Source organism: Neoarius graeffei, chromosome 2 (assembly GCF_027579695.1).
Source record: "Neoarius graeffei isolate fNeoGra1 chromosome 2, fNeoGra1.pri, whole genome shotgun sequence".
Lineage (NCBI taxonomy): Eukaryota > Metazoa > Chordata > Actinopteri > Siluriformes > Ariidae > Neoarius > Neoarius graeffei.
This window is the reverse complement of record NC_083570.1, coordinates 41,391,709-41,409,163: the sequence shown is the minus strand read 5'-3', so window position 1 is coordinate 41,409,163 and position 17,455 is coordinate 41,391,709. Positions and strand designations below refer to the sequence as shown.

At 40.8% G+C, this 17,455-nt stretch overlaps 1 protein-coding gene across 2 annotated transcripts in view; it reads right to left on the bottom strand.

Annotated features, from left to right (window-relative positions):
* Window positions 1-12,754: 12,754 nt before the first annotated feature.
* The window catches only part of vta1 (vesicle (multivesicular body) trafficking 1), an 80,876-nt gene continuing 76,175 nt past the window's right edge, over window positions 12,755-17,455 (bottom strand). For both annotated transcript variants that reach the window (XM_060914233.1, XM_060914234.1), the window contains exon 8: window positions 12,755-13,648. In XM_060914233.1, the coding sequence (XP_060770216.1) occupies window positions 13,503-13,648 (146 nt within the window). In that variant the 3' untranslated portion in view covers window positions 12,755-13,502. The remainder of the gene's footprint in view (window positions 13,649-17,455) is intronic.

The following is a 17,455-nucleotide window of genomic DNA, read 5'->3' as shown; positions in this document are numbered from 1 at the left end:
GTTTTTTTATTGTGACACAAACAATAATTAAGATGAAAAAACAGAAATCTGGAGTGTGCATAAGTATCCAACCCCCCATCTGTTCTGTAGGACTGCAAAGGTGCTCTGAGGTCAGCAGTGTCTTTATGTGCTTCAAGATTGCAATGGTGCTCTGGGGTCAGCAGAGTCATTACGTGCTGCAGGACTGCGGTGGTGCTTTGGGGTCAGCAGCGCCTTTATGTGCTGCAGGACTGCGATGGTGCTTTGGGGTCAGCAGCGCCTTTATGTGCTGCAGGACTGCGATGGTGCTTTGGGGTCAGCAGCGCCTTTACGTGCTGCAAGACTGCGATGGTGCTTTGGGGTCAGTAGCGCCTTTATGTTCTGCAGGTTGTTCAACAGTGAGTGGACATGTGGTTGGAACATGAACTTCAGAGCCTTCATTGTGACTTCACCCACTGCTCTGGGGTCAGTGTTTTGGTAAACAAGGATGTATGGATGCTGTCCCCCCCCCCGGTTTGCTCAGGTTTGTTGACAGTGAAGTGGCTGGCTGCTTTATAACCCAGGGCTCCCTCATGTCTGTGCTACCTTCTGGCTCTCCCTTTTAGTTATGCTGTCAGAGTCTTGCCAGAGTCACTGCTTTTACAGTGGTGCTTGAAAGTTTGTGAACCCTTTAGAATTTTCTCTATTTCTGCATAAATATGACCTAAAACATCATCAGATTTGCACACAAGTCCTAAAAGTAGATAAAGAGAACCCAGTTAAACAAATGAGACAAAAATATTATACTTGGTCATTTATTTATCGAGGAAAATGATCCAATATTACATATCTGTGAGTGGCAAAAGTATGTGAACCTTTGCTTTCAGAATCTGGTGTGACCCCCTTGTGCAGCAATAACTGCAACTAAACGTTTGCGGTAACTGTTGATCAGTCCTGCACACCAGCTTGGAGGAATTTTAGCCCATTCCTCCGTACAGAACAGCTTCAACTCTGGGATGTTGGTGGGTTTCCTCACATGAACTGCTCACTTCAGGTCCTTCCACAACATTTCCATTGGATTAAGGTCAGGACTTTGACTTGGCCATTCCAAAACATTAACTTTATTCTTCTTTAACCATTCTTTGGTAGAACGACTTGTGCTTAGGGTCGTTGTCTTGCTGCATGACCCACCTTCTCTTGAGATTCAGTTCATGGACAGATGTCTTGACATTTTCCTTTAGAATTTGCTGGTATAATTCAGAATTCATTGTTCCATCAATGATGGCAAACCGTCCTGGCCCAGATGCAGCAAAACAGGCCCAAACCATGATACTACCACCACCACCATGTTTCACAGATGGGATAAGGTTCTTAAGTGGGAATGCAGTGTTTTCCTTTCTCCAAACATAACGCTTCTCATTTAAAGCAAAAAGTTCTATTTTGGTCTCATCCGTCCACAAAACATTTTTCCAATAGCCTTCTGGCTTGTCCACATGATCTTTAGCAAACTGCAGATGAGTAGCAATATTATTTTTGGAGAGCAGTGGCTTTCTCCTTGCAACCCTGCCATGCACACCATTGTTGTTCAGTGTTCTCCTGAGGGTGGACTCATGAACATTAACATTAGCCAATGTGAGAGAGGCCTTCAGTTGCTTAGAAGTTACTCTGGGGTCCTTTGTGACCTCGCCGACTATTTCACGCTTTGCTCTTGGAGTAATCTTTGTTGGTCGACCACTCCTGGGGAGGGTAGCAATGGTCTTGAATTTCCTCCGTTTGTACACAATCTGTCTGACTGTGGACTGGTGGAGTCCAAACTCTTTAGAGATGGTTTTGTAACCTTTTCCAGCCTGATGAGCATCAACAACGCTTTTTCTGAGGTCCTCAGAAATCTCCTTTGTTCGTGCCATGATACACTTCCACAAACATGTGTTGTGAAGATCAGACTTTGATAGATCCCTGTTCTTTAAATTAAACAGGGTGCCCACTCACACCTGACTGTCATCCCATTGATTGAAAACAACTGACTCTAATTTCACCTTCAAATTAACTGCTAATCCTAGAGGTTCACATACTTTTACCACTCACAGATATGTAATATTGGGTCATTTTCCTCAATAAATAAATTACCAAGTAAAATTTTTTTCTCATTTGTTTAACTGGGTTCTCTTTATCTACTTTTAGGACTTGTGTGAAAATCTGTTGTTGTTTTCGGTCATACTTATGCAGAAATATAGAAAATGCTAAAGGGTTCACAAACTTTCAAGCACCACTGTACTTGGTGCAAAACGTATACTGTTCTTAACCATTAGATGACACCAGGCATACCTAACAAACTGTTTTCTCTCCCTCTGTCTGTCTGTCTCTGTCAAGTTATATGTCGATCCTGAGACACCCATGATGCTCTTCGGACCTGCCTGATCCATCCTGATGCCCTACGTCTGGCTGGAGTCTCATCACATCACTCCTGTGGAGGACAGCCCTGTATGGACAGTCAAAAAACGCATTGGAAGACGGCTCTGGACACTTACAGGTTTGCTATGATGGCTGAGTTCCACAATTGCCATGATAGGTTTCAGACTGAAGTTGTCATGAACAATCTTGCATTCAAGTCTTCATTAAACAACAGTTGATAATTTCAACAAAATAGACTTCATGTTAAAACTATAATAAATTTCCTGGTTACACAGTTGTACTTTATGACTATATAGGGCACATTTATAGAAGCGGGTTATTTATAATCACACTATTTTATCACCTAGATGAGGATGGGTTCCCTTTTGAGTCTGGTTTCTCTCAAGGTTTTCTCCTCATGTCATCAGACGGAGTTTTCCTTTGCCACCATCACCACAGGATAAATAAATTCATTCAGGATAAAATTAGTTCATATGTTTAAAGTCTTTAATTTTCTGTAAAGCTGCTTTGTGATAATATCTGTTGTTAAAAGGGAAATGCAAATAAACTAACTTGACTTGCTCTTCCAGTCAGTCTTGGGGAGATCCAGTTTTTGGATTTAAATGTCTTAGTAAGAGTCAACAGGATACGTCTGTCTGATTCAACATGATTTCTCATTCTTAAGCTCTATGACCAATTATTAATAATTACGCTGTATGGTATATAAGGAAAGTGTCACTTGGGGTGTGCTGTTATAGGAAAATGAGCAATAGGGTGATGTGATGTGGCCAGGCAGGGCAAAAGTTTAGATTATTTTCCTGTAACAACATGTCCTGAAGTTTTGCATTATTAAATTAAAACATTATAAAGTTATAACAGTTTGGGGAAGAAGCACATATGGGTGTGATGGTCAGGGTTGCACATACTTTTGACTATATTGTGTATTTTACCTGTGTGCAATTACAGTGTCTTGCAAAAGTATTCATCGCCCTTGGTGTTTGTCCTGTTTTGTTGCATTACAAGCTGGAATTAAAATGGATTTTTTGGAGGGGTTAGCACCATTTGATTTACACAACATGCCGACCACTTTAAAAGTACAAATTGTTGTTTGATTGTGACACAAACAATAATTATGATTAAAAAAAGAACTCTGGAGTGTGCATAGGTATTCACCCCCCCAAAGTTAATACTTTGTAGAGCCACGCTTTGCTGCAATTACAGCTGCAAGTCTCTTGGGGTATGTCTCTATTAGCTTAGCACATCTAGCCACTAGGATTTTTGCCCGTTCCTCAAGGCAAAACTGCTTCAACTCCTTCAAGTTAGATGAGTTGTGTTGGCGTACAGCAATCTTCAAGTTATGCCACAGATTCTCAATTGGATTGAGGTCTGGGCTTTGATTAGGCCATTCCAAGAAATTTAAATGTTTCCCTTTAAACCACTCCAGTGTAGGTTTAGGGTCATTGTCCTGCTAGACCATGAGTCTTTGTCCCAGTCTCAAACTTCTGGCTGACTCAAATAGGTTTTCCTCCAGAACTGCCCTGTATTTAGTACCATCCATTTTTCCTTCAGTCCTGACCAGCTTTCCTGTCCCTGCAGATGAAAAATATCCCCACAGCATGATGCTGCCACCACCATGCTTCACTGTAGGAATGGTGTTCTCTGGGTGTTGGGTTTGCGCCACACATGGCATTTCCCATGATGGCCAAAAATATAAATTTTAGTCTCATTTGACCAGAGAATCTTCTTCCATGTGTTTGGGGAGTCTGCCATACGCTGTTGGGCAAACTCCAAACGTGTTTTTTGTTTTTAAGCAATGACTTTTTTTCTGTCCACTCTTTCATAAAGCCCCACTCTGTGGAGTGTGTGGCTTAAAGCGCTCCTATGGACAGATACTCCCATCTCCACTGTGGATCTTTGCAGCTCCCTCAGTATTATCGTTGGTGTCTTTGCTGCATCTCTGATTAATGCCCTCCTTGCCCAGTCTGTGAGTTTTGGTGGGTGGCCTTCTCTTGTCAGGTTTGTAGTGGTGCCATATTCTTTCCATTTTGCTATAATGGATTTAATGGTGCTCCCTGGGATATTCTTTATGACCTATACTTCTCCACAACTTTGTCCGTGATCTGTTTGGAGTGCTCCTTGGTTTTCATGTTGCTTGCTTAGTAGTGTTGCAGAGTCAGGGTCCTTCCAGAACAGGTTGATTTATACAAGCATCATGTGACACTGATTGCACACAGGTGGATCTTAATCAACTAATTATGGGACTTATGAAGTGAATTGGTTGGACCAGCTTTTATTTAGGGGTTTCATATGAAAGGGGGTGAATACTTATGCACACTCCAGATTTCTGTTTTTTTCATCTTAATTATCGTTTGTGTCAAATTAAAAAAAAAATGTGCAACTTGAAAGTGATAGCCATGTTATGTAAATCAAATAGTGCCAACACTCCAAAAATCCATTTTAATTCCAGCTTGTAATGCGACAAAACAGGACAAACACCAAGGGGGATGAATACTTTTTCAAGACCCTGTAAAAGGGCAGAAGGGAGTGTTGTGTCAAAATTGGTTACATGACCGCTTACACAAGGGAGAAGAACTCAAGGGCGTCCCATGCAGATCAACATTGACCTTCTACAGGATGACACCACCTATGAGATCCAGGAGACTGAAACCAGCATGCAGGGCAGACGTTTTTGGAAAGCCATCATCAATGCCTGACAGCAAGAGTCGACAGAGTGAGTGAGCGTGAAAGAATGAGTGAGTTAGCAAGAGAGTGTGAGTGAGTGACAGTGTGTAAGTGATTGAGTCTAAGAGAGTGAGTTAGAGATTGTGTGAGTGAGAGTAAAACTGTGAGTGATTGAGAGTCTGCGTGACAGTCAATGAGGGTGAGTTAGCAAAAGAGTGATTGAGAAGATGAGTGAGTGAGACCGAGAGAGTAAGAGTGTGAGACAAATAGTGTGTTAGTGAGTGAGAGTGAGTGAATTAGTAAGAGAGACTGATTGAGAATGAGTGAGTGAGTGTGAGAGACTCAGTGAGAATGAATGGCTGAGTGAGAAGGCGATTGAGACATTGCATGAGTGAGAGAGACAGAGTAGGATAGTGAGTGAGTGAGTGAGTGAGTGAGTGAGTGAGAGAGAGAGAAAGTGTGAAAGAGTATGAGAGAGAATTTCCTCTACCCTGAAAAATAAAAATAACTTTTGTCATGTACTAATTCAGTGGTAAAAGTGGTCGAATCAGAACAGTTCCGCTGAAGCTCTGCGTTACAGATCAGAAGGTTGCTTGTTCAAATCTGCCATGGTTGGGTTCTTGAGCATGACCCTTTTTTTTTTTTTTTTAAAGATATTTTTTTGGGCTTTTTGCACCTTTATTGGATAGGACAGTGCAGAGACAGGAAATGAGCGGGAGAGAGAGAGACGGGAAGGGATCGGGAAATGACCTCGGGCCGGAATCGAACCCGGGTCGCCCGCATTCATGGTATGGCGCCTTAACCACCTGAGCCACGACGCCCCCGAGCATGACCCTTAACGTGCAGCTTAACTGTATCTTGCATCAACAATCTTAAGCTTTTTTTTTTTTTTAAAGTATCAGCCAAATGAGTACATTTAAAGCACTTTACTGGCAACTCCATGCCACAAAGCTTTACAGTAAATGTTTTACACAGCTGTCATGGTCAAATAGTGAATCGATTGAAGGATTTTTGACTCACACAGAATTATTTAAATGTTTATTTATAGAATCTTAGCCTATAGCTTTCAGTTGGTACTTTTACGTAGATAACATGTAAAATATCCATCCATCCATAACCACTTATTCTGCGCAGGGTTGTGGGCAAGCAGGAGCCTATCCCAGCTGACGATGGGCGAGAGGCGGGGTACACCCTGGACAAGTCACCAGATCGTCGCAGGGCTGACACACAGAGACAAACAACCATTCACACTCACACCTACGGTCAATTTAGAGCCACCAGTTAACCCAACCTGCATGTCTTTGGACTGTGGGGGAAACCAGAGTATCCGGAGGAAACCCATGCAGACATGGAGACAACATACAAACTCCAGACAGAAAGGCCTCCATTGGCCACTGGGCTCGAACCCAGAACCTTCTTGCTGTGAGGCAACAGTGCTAACCACTACACCACCGTGCCGCCCCTTATGCAAAATATGCAGGGGAAAAAAGACGGAAGAACACAAAAAAACAACAAAGATCACTCCAACAGCAAGGCGTGTAATAGTTGGCGAGGTCACAAAGGACCCCAGAGTAACTTCTAAGCAACTGAAGGCCTCTCTCACAGTGGCTAATGTTCATGAGTCCACCATCAGGAGAACATTGAACAACAATGTTGTGCATGGCAGGATTGCAGGGAGAAAGCCACTGCTTTCCAAAAAGAACACTGCTGCTCATCTGCAGTTTGCTAAAGATCACGTGGACAAGCCAGTAGGCTATTGGAAAAATGTTTTGTGGACGAATGAGACCAAAATAGAACTTTTTGGTTTAAATGAGAAGCGTTATGTTTGGAGAAAGGAAAACACTGCATTCCAGCATAAGAACCTTATCCCATCTGTGAAACATGGTGGTGGTAGTATCATGGTTTGGGCCCGTTTTGCTGCATCTGGGCCTGACGGCTTGCCATCATTGATGGAACAATGAATTCTGAATTATACCAGCAAATTCTAAAGGAAAATATGTCAGGACATCTGTCCATGAACTGAATCTCAAGAGAAGGTGGGTCATGCAACAAGACAACGACCCTAAGCACACAAGTCATTCTACCAAAGAATGGTTAAAGAAGAATAAAGTTAATGTTTTGGAATGACCAAGTCAAAGTCCTGACCGAAATGTTGTGGAAGGACCTGAAGCGAGCAGTTCATGTGAGGAAACCCACCAACGTCCCAGAGTTGAAGCTGTTCTGTACAGAGGAATGGGCTAAAATTCCTCCAAGCCGGTGTGCAGGACTGATCAACAGTTACCGGAAACATTTAGTTGCAGTTATTGCTGCACAAGGGGGTCCCACCAGATACTGAAAGCAAAGGTTCACATACTTTTGCCACTCTCAGATATGGAATACTGGATCATTTTCCTCAAATAAATGACCAAGTATGATATTTTTTTGTCTCATTTGTTTAACTGGGTTCTCTTTATCTACTTTTAGGAATTGTGTGGAAATCTGATGTTGTTTTCAGTCATATTTATGCAGAAATATAGAAAATTCTAAAGGGTTCACAAACTTTCAACCACCACTGTACACACAATGGAGCGACCTGGAAGCCAAAATTCTCTCAAAATCTTCTGTATTTAACAAAGCAAACCTGGTGCCCATGTTTGTTTACAAATTGTCATCATCGCTCACGAGCACAGAAGTTTTACATCTCCAATGTGTCTCTTTTCCAGTTTTTCAATGTCTGTTGTGTGAAGAATAATCAGGTGTTTAGCACCTGATAGTGAAGAATATGCGTGAAGAATAATCAGGTGTTCAGCGCGTTTTTGTCCTTCCCGCTGAACACAGAAATGATTGTGCGTATGCACAGCAGAAAAGTTTCTCATTGGATATTCGCATCAGCTTCGACGTGTGACGTCGTGTTGTCTTGACAATGTGCAATGTCATAATATTGCACGCTCATTCTCCATTGGGTAGAGTGGTGTAATACATGGAGGATAAGCGATATGATAATATTGCATGCTATAGAACCAAATGAATGAAATCCACAAGAAGGGAAAAGAATACATGCTTTTATTCCATGGAAAAAGTATCCTGTATGTATAATAAAATATATTGCATGAAAACATTTTCCTGGAAAGAGACAGGAAAATGTGTTAAATATTTTTTCTTGCATTAAAAAACAGAGTCTGATGTTAAAGTGTTAAGGCTATAAAATCCAGCACACCCCTATGAGGATGCAGTGACCACATGTTCCTTTAGTGAAGAGGTGCACATTAATAAGATCACCTCAGGGAGTTGCCTGACCGAACTGCATGCTGGGATACATGCAAAACCCAGTGATTTATTTGCTTTCCTTTCTGCCACTATCAATAATGAGGAAGGAAAGAATACAGGCAAATGTCAATGCTCAAAGAGGTGGGACTCATGACTCCCAGATAAGCCCAGTGCCCTTTTCTGTCTCACTGCAGACTACAAAACAGGACAAGTGAGAAAACACAATGGCATTATAAAGTCAGTGTTACAAAGCCATAGTAGAAAACAAGTGAAACTCATATCATCTCTAGCCGCTTTATCCTGTTCTACAGGGTCGCAGGCAAGCTGGAGCCTATCCCAGCTGACTATGGGCGAAAGGCGGGGTACACCCTGGACAAGTCGCCAGGTCATCACAGGGCTGACACATAGACACAGACAACCATTCACACCTACGGTCAATTTAGTCACCAGTTAACCCAACCTGCATGTCTTTGGACTGTGGGGGAAACCGGAGCACCCGGAGGAAACCCACGCGGACACGGGGAGAACATGCAAACTCCGCACAGAAAGGCCCTCGCCGGCCACGGGGCTCGAACCCGGACCTTCTTGCTGTGAGACGACAGCGCTACAAGTGAAACTATACAGTTAATGATGACTTCCTGGTGGCGTGTACTAAACTCAACTAAACAGGCCAATTTAATTCCAGAGAGACCAATGAATTCCCAAACCTATTGCAAGAGAAAGAGTGCACATGCACTGGAGCACTCATAATCATGTCACAATAATAAGTCATTAGTGTTTCATCTCCTCAGATCATATATATATATATATATATATATATATATATATATATATATATACACATACATACATACACACACACACACACATGATATGATATATATTTTTACTTTTATACACACACCTTCCCAATTATTGACACCCCTTGTAAAGACTAGCAAAAAGGGTTGGGTGAAGTTTTGTTGGAGTAGCTTCATCTCGCACTGAAGAAGAAAAAAAAATCCAACCTTTAGTTGAAATAAATCCATCATCAAGAAATAATTATTCTTAATTGTTTCCCATTTAAATTGTACATGTTTGAGTTGATTGGTGGGTGTAGGAACTTTCAAGCTATAATCCATGACTTCCTGATTAACTGGGGTAACAAATATGAGGTGACACTGAGGCAAAATTCCCTTTAATCCTTCATCAACATGGGAAAGATAAGAGAACACAAACCAAATGAGGGAGAAGTGTGTTGATCTTCATAAGTCAGGGAATGGTTATTAAAAATAGATACTCACCTGAAAATGTCCATTTCTACTGTTAGGGCAATAATAAAAAAAAGTGGACACCAAATGGACCTGCAACAGACTTGCCTGGCAGAGGACCCAAGTTTATTTTGTCGCATGTACAGTGAGGAGGAGGGTCAGAGAGGCAAAAAAAAAACCCCGCAAAGGATCACCATTGGTGAATTACAAGAAAATGTAAAATCTTGGTGTTACCAAGTCTCCAAAATCACCATCAGACACCACGTCCATACCAGCAGATGATTTGGAAGGTTTTGCCGGAAAAAAATATTTTTTGTCAGTTAACCACAAATATAAGCACCTGAAGTTTCTGAAACGATACTACAACTTTGGAACTGTGTTCTATGGTCGGATGAAACAAAAATGGAGCTTTTTGGCAATAAACACTCAAGGTGGGTTTGGTGTAAAAAGCAGGATGGCTGTAATGAAAAGAACCCGATCCCAACTGTAAAACATGGTGGAAGTTCTGTGATGTTTTGGGGCTGTTTTTCCTCCAAAGGCCCTGGAAACCTCATTAGGGTACATGGCATCATGGACTCCATGAAATACCCAGACATTTTAAATCAGAATCTGGCTCCTCTGCCAGGAAACTAAAACTGGGTCATTACTGGATCTTCCAGCAGGACAATGATCTGAAGCATATGTCCAAAATCAACAACAAAAAATGGTGAACTGACCAGAGTATCAAGCTTCTGCCCTGGCTGTCTCAGTGCCCTGACCTGAACCCTGTTGAAAACCTGTGGGCTGAGCTGAAGAGAAGAGAGCACAAGAGAGGGCAGAGGACCCTGGATGATCTGGAGAGATTGTGTAAAAGAGGAATGATCTCAGATGCCCTGCTCTGTATCGCCAACCTTATAAAATGTTCTAGAACACTCAATGCTGTTTTACTAGCAAAGGGAGGCTGTACAAAGTATTAAATGCAGGCATGTCAATAATAGCAGCACGTGTTTTTGTTGAAAATAATTATTTCTTGATGAGGGATTTGTTTTTCTCTGAATAATTTTTTTTTTCAGTGAGAGATGAAGCAACTTCACCAAAAGGTGAATTTTTTCCGAACCCTTTTTCACTTTTTTGGGTGTGTGTGGGGGTGAGAACAATAATCATGGAGGGCACTGTATCCACAAACTTTTGGACATTTCTCATTCAATACAACAATTTTCATTACATATTTTATTATTAACAACAAATTGACTGAAAACCAGAATCTTTGAAAATATTTACATGAACTTCAGAGTTTCTTAGTAATGCTTTGCCCCCCCTCCCCCTTTTTTTTGGCTTTAATTACAGGGCTCACTCAAGCTGTATGGACTCCACAAAACCTCATAATCCATTTTCGATCAAATCCATCAGCGTTGTCTGAGCACATGCTCAGACAACACTGATGGATTTGATGCAAATGGTCATGAGAGCATGACCTTTTGTACAAAGCAGTTAACATGATCAAGAGCACACATTTGCTTCCATTTAAAAATGGATCTGGAAACACTGCGTTCGACCTTTACTTTCTTTGATTTAAATATTTAAAAATTTTAAAGCCTGTTTATTTCCAATTTTAAATGGGTGGGAATCCCTGACTTCCGGAGTGATCTCAGACTTTTGGACCCCATCGGTATATGCATGTGAAATGACATACAGTGGTGCTTGAAAGTTTGTGAACCCTTTAGAATTTTCTATATTTCTGCAAAAATATTCCCTAAAACATTAGATTTTCACACAAGTCCTAAAAGTAGATAAAGAGAACCCAGTAAAACAAATGGAGACAAAATAATAATACTTGGTCATTTATTTATTGAGGAAAAGTAAGAAAAATATCTAATATCCGTGAGTGGCAAAAGTATGTGAACCTCTAGGATTGGCAATTAATTTGAAGGTGAAATTAGAGTCAGGTGTTTTCAATCAATGGGATGACAATCAGGTGTGATTGGGCACCCTGTTTTATTTAAAGAACAGGGATCTATCAAAGTCTGGTCTTCACAACACATGTTTGTGGAAGTGTATCATGGCACAAAGGAGATTTCTGAGGACCTCAGAAAAAGTGTTGTTGATGCTCATCAGGCTGGAAAAGGTTACAAAACCATCTCTAAAGAGTTTGGACTCCACCAATCCACAGTCAGACAGATTGTGTACAAATGGAGGAAATTCAAGACCATTGTTACCCTCCCCAGGAGTGGTTGACCAACAAAGATCACTCCAACAGCAAGGTGTGTAGTCAGTGAGGTCACAAAGGACCCCAGAGTAACTTCTAAGCAACTGAAGGCCTCTCTCACAGTGACTAATGTTCATGAGTCCACCATCAGGAGAACACTGAACAACAATGGTGTGCATGGCAGGGTTGCAAGGAGAAAGCCACTGCTCTCCAAAAAGAACATTGCTGCTCGTTTGCAGTTTGCTAAAGATCACGTGGGCAAGCCAGAAGGCTATTGGAAAAATGTTTTGTGGACGAATGAGTAAATTCTAAAGGAAAATGTCAGGACATCTGTCCATGAACTGAATCTTAATAGAAGGTGGGTCATGCAGCAAGACAACGACCCTAAGCACACAAGTCGTTCTACCAAAGAATGGTTAAAGAAGAATAAAAGTTAATGTTTTGGAATGGCCAAGTCAAAGTCCTGACCTTCATCCAATCGAAATGTTGTGGAAGGACCTGAAGCGAGCAGTTCATGTGAGGAAACCCACCAACATCCCAGAGTTGAAGCTGTTCTGTACGGAGGAACGGGCTAAAATTCCTCCAAGCCGGTGTGCAGGACTGATCAACAGTTACCCCAAACGTGTAGTTGCAGTTATTGCTGCATAAGGGGGTCACACCAGATACTGAAAGCAAAGGTTCACATACTTTTGCCACTCACAGATATGTAATATTGGATCATTTTCCTCAATAAATAAATGACCAAGTATAATATTTTTGTCTCATTTGTTTAACTGGGTTCTCTTTATCTACTTTTAGGACTTGTGTGAAAATCTGATGTTTTAGGTCATATTTATGCAGAAATTTCTAAAGGGTTCACAAACTTTCGAGCACCACTGTCCTAAGGTTATCTGTTTTTTTAATAGAAAATGGTGAATACAAGACAATAGTTATAAAACACAGAATTAAAAGGAGGGTGAACTTGTCCTCCACTATAACGAGACAATGTGTATGACTATTGTAACCTGGCATAAGTTAAGTATCAAAGACAGTAGAATAGGGATGAATTGAATAAGATGTCATTTATTTTTCATTCATCTTCAGTATGCGCGTCATCCTGGTCAAAGTTGTAGTGGATCCAGAGCCCTGGATGTGAATGAGGCCAGTCTACCACAAGGCATAATGTACATGCATGCACACAGCAATTTATAGTAAACAGTTCACCTAGCCTCACTGTCTTGCTGCAAAGCTTTAGCTACACAGAAGAGCATGAGAGGGGAACATAACTTGATATACTGTACTTCTTCAAAACATTCTTCAAATCATTACAGTTACTTGCTTTCTGTATGACTGCATTTTTTGGTATCAGCTTTCCAAGAAACGTTAATAAACACTCACTCAATCCGGTGTTCCAGTAAGTGCACTCGCATTAATTTAATTTCTCATGAGGACAATTATCAACACACAGACCTGCCATTCAAAGGTAAACAGATCAAAAAGATTCACCAGAAGAGAGACAGAGTAGTGTATTAAACTATTCAAAAGAAAAGAGAAAGATCTGGAATTGCCCTAGTTATTTAAATCCAGGTGTCATTAATAATCACATTCCATTCACTAAATATAGCATTTCATTAAAAGGGCAAATCCAAATGCACCTGCTAGATTACAATCCGAATTTCTAACTTTTTTTTTTTTTTAACGATCAGCCAGTGGGAGCATAGATGTGAAACAGATGTTTTATTGAGTGAGCTCAAATAGAGCTGAACAGTTCATATGGGCCAGATCACTGATAAAGTAAGCACACAAAGCTCTCATTCTTTGCCTGTGGTTAGAAGCTTGAGGGCTTTCTGTAGATTCTGTACAGCAGTGCCAACGTCTTCGTATTGTAGTGCACTGCCCGCATACTTGCAGTACTTCTGAGCCTGGGTGAAGTCCTCGGGTGTGAGATGCACATCACCTACGAGGAAGTTCAAGTCGCAAACGAGAGCAATAAATAAGATATAAAAGGGAGAGTGACATTCAAAAAGAATTCCAAGTATCACTAAACACAGAACTGTCTGCAACTGGTAGAGTTTTTACCCAAACTTTCAAACAAGCAGATTTGTCTTTGAGCGCTGATGATGTATCTGAAAGGCACACTCAGGTGGGAAGGTTTGAAAGTTTTGAAAAAGGGAGGACACTTAAATTTTCGAGTTCATAGTGAGTGGGCTGTTTTTAGTGTGTGACAATGGGAACCAAACTCTTGGTGAACTTACTGGAAGTTTTGGACTGACATCTCTCTCTCTGACTAATGAGACTAATCATAAATGCAGTGCATCATTTTTGGGGATTTCAAGATTTAGTCACCTCTCCCGGCAGTAATTTTGAGCAGTACAAGAAATATGTCGGCTCTCACTTATTCGATTCTGTTATTATATAAACCTGTTCATAAGCTTTCCACAGGATACAGTTAATAATATAGTCCAGCAAGTTGAAGATGATCAGAATACCCAATTTATTATACCTGAAAATCCACCTACCTAGACCCAAAAAAATAAATAAATAAAATAATTGTGCTTTATAGAATTAAAAAAAAAAAAAAAACATCCTAGGAATATTGTTAGTTCGGGACTTACGACAACACATTAGGGCTAACGTAGGTTAAAATAAAAATACAGAGCTGAAGGAGGGGGTAATATTCTGAGAAAAAACCCCTCAGAATTTGACATTAAGGGTGTTTTCACACCTGGTCCCCTTTAAAGGAACCAGACTCAGTACTCTTTAAGTGGACCAAAAAGTGGACCAACAGAAAAAGAACTCAGTTCTTTTTGTGTTCACACTGTGAATTTATTACAAAGAGGACTGGGTTCTCTTTCTGGTCCAGTTAAGCTTTGATGGGGCCTCAGTCCTCTTTCTGTTCACACCAGGTCCTCTAGAGCCCTCAGACCCCCAGTGCACAGAATTCTGGGTAATTTTCTCTTGAATCAAAATGTCTGCTGCCATGCTTGCCCTGCTGTATTCTTTGATCAAAATAGTGCGGATTGAGGAAAATAAATTTATTTTATTTATATATATATATATATATATATATATATATATATATATATATATAATTATATTATTGTGGCCGACTCATCAGTCAGTAAGTTCAGAGAACTGTAAAGCAGCTGTGGTAAGTTCCAAAAGGAAGTTGAGTTTCCCTGCTACAGTCACGTGACCAACTACGGCAAACGAAGAAGGTTAAACTACAGTGAAAAAGGCGAAGTGAACCTGGTGCGCTTTTTATTCACAATGCGCAGATTAGGCGAACCGTACCGTTGATTTTTAGCGAACCGTACTGAGCCCACCTCCTGAGGTGGTCTCAGTTCGGTTCGCTTTAAAGGGGTCTGGGTACGGTTGGAGTGTTCACATATGCGCAAAAAATGCTGAGTCATCGATCTGAGTTCGGTTAGATGGCTGAAAGGGACCAAGTGTGAAAACACCCTAAAGTACAACCCCGATTCCAAAAAAGTTGGGACAAAGTACAAATTGAAAATAAAAACGGAATGCAATAATTTACAAATCTCAAAAACTGATATTGTATTCACAATAGAACATAGACAACATATCAAATGTCGAAAGTGAGACATTTTGAAATTTCATGCCAAATATTGGCTCATTTGAAATTTCATGACAGCAACACATCTCAAAAAAGTTGGGACGGGGCAATAAGAGGCTGGAAAAGTTAAAGGTACAAAAAAGGAACAGCTGGAGGACCAAACTGCAACTCATTAGGTCAATTGGCAATAGGTCATTAACATGACTGGGTATAAAAAGAGCATCTTGGAGTGGCAGCGGCTCTCAGAAGTAAAGATGGGAAGAGGATCACCAATCCCCCTAATTCTGCGCCGACAAATAGTGGAGCAATATCAGAAAGGAGTTCGACAGTGTAAAATTGCAAAGAGTTTGAACATATCATCTACAGTGCATAATATCATCAAAAGATTCAGAGATTCTGGAAGAATCTCCGTGCGTAAGGGTCAAGGCCGGAAAACCATACTGGGTGCCCGTGATCTTCGGGCCCTTAGACGGCACTGCATCACATACAGGCATGCTTCTGTATTGGAAATCACAAAATGGGCTCAGGAATATTTCCAGAGAACATCATCTGTGAACACAATTCACCGTGCCATCCGCCGTTGCCAGCTAAAACTCGATAGTTCAAAGAAGAAGCCGTATCTAAACACGATCCAGAAGCGCAGACGTCTTCTCTGGGCCAAGGCTCATTTAAAATGGACTGTGGCAAAGTGGAAAACTGTTCTGTGGTCAGACGAATCAAAATTTGAAGTTCTTTATGGAAATCAGGGACGCCGTGTCATTCGGACTAAAGAGGAGAAGGACGGCCCGAGTTGTTATCAGCGCTCAGTTCAGAAGCCTGCATCTCTGATGGTATGGGGTTGCATTAGTGCGTGTGGCATGGGCAGCTTACACATCTGGAAAGACACCATCAATGCTGAAAGGTATATCCAGGTTCTAGAGCAACATATGCTCCCATCCAGACGACGTCTCTTTCAGGGAAGACCTTGCATTTTCCAACATGACAATGCCAAACCACATACTGCATCAATTACAGCATCATGGCTGCGTAGAAGAAGGGTCCGGGTACTGAACTGGCCAGCCTGCAGTCCAGATCTTTCACCCATAGAAAACATTTGGCGCATCATAAAACGGAACATACGACAAAAAAGACCTAAGACAGTTGAGCAACTAGAATCCTACATTAGACAAGAATGGGTTAACATTCCTATCCCTAAACTTGAGCAACTTGTCTCCTCAGTCCCCAGACGTTTACAGACTGTTGTAAAGAGAAAAGGGGATGTCTCACAGTGGTAAACATGGCCTTGTCCCAACTTTGAGATGTGTTGTCATGAAATTTAAAAATCACCTAATTTTTCTCTTTAAATGATACATTTTCTCAGTTTAAACATTTGACACATCATCTATGTTCTATTCTGAATAAAATATGGAATTTTGAAACTTCCACATCATTGCATTCCGTTTTTCTTTACAATTTGTACTTTGTCCCAACTCTTTTGGAATCGGGGTTGTAGTAAACTTGCGAGAAAAAAAAAAAAACAACTCTCAGACAACGACCACAAGCAACATAGCTGTAGTTCATTCTGAGAAATGCAGTTGAAAATCTCTTCGTGCTTTATTCTTTTATACTGTGCAATCATAGAGGAAAGATAGCATAACTCTCGGCTCAGCTGTGGCATGTGTGGTGTGACGATCCAACCATGCGAAGTGAAGCTGTCTGCTTTGTGATTGGCTACTCTACTATGAGGATATCAGCTGATATACCGTGAGTAGAGAAAAACAAAATGGCAGAGCGTTTTTCTGAACCAACTGAGGACGAAATAAAAACCTCTACTCGAAAACAAAACCCCAAAAATTACCAAAAAAAAAAAGGCAACAAAATATGGAATAAAACTATTTGGATGGTAAGAACTTTTTTTTTTAATTTTACTACAATTATTATTATAGCATTTTTCACAAACTGCTACTGTCATTTCGCCGGTTTGTTTACATTCGAAGCAGAAATGATTTTGTCGGATGTTTTGTATAAAACTTTCATTTATCGAATTTGCTAAAAATAAAAATGCTCCGCTTCTCAAAGTCCAGTGAACGTGGATAGAATACAAGTTATTCCACTCAATCTCGTCGTACATAGCGACGCAATCTCATCGGTGCGACACACCTCATCGGCTATCAGCTCAGGTATGACTCAATCTTATGGAATAACGCC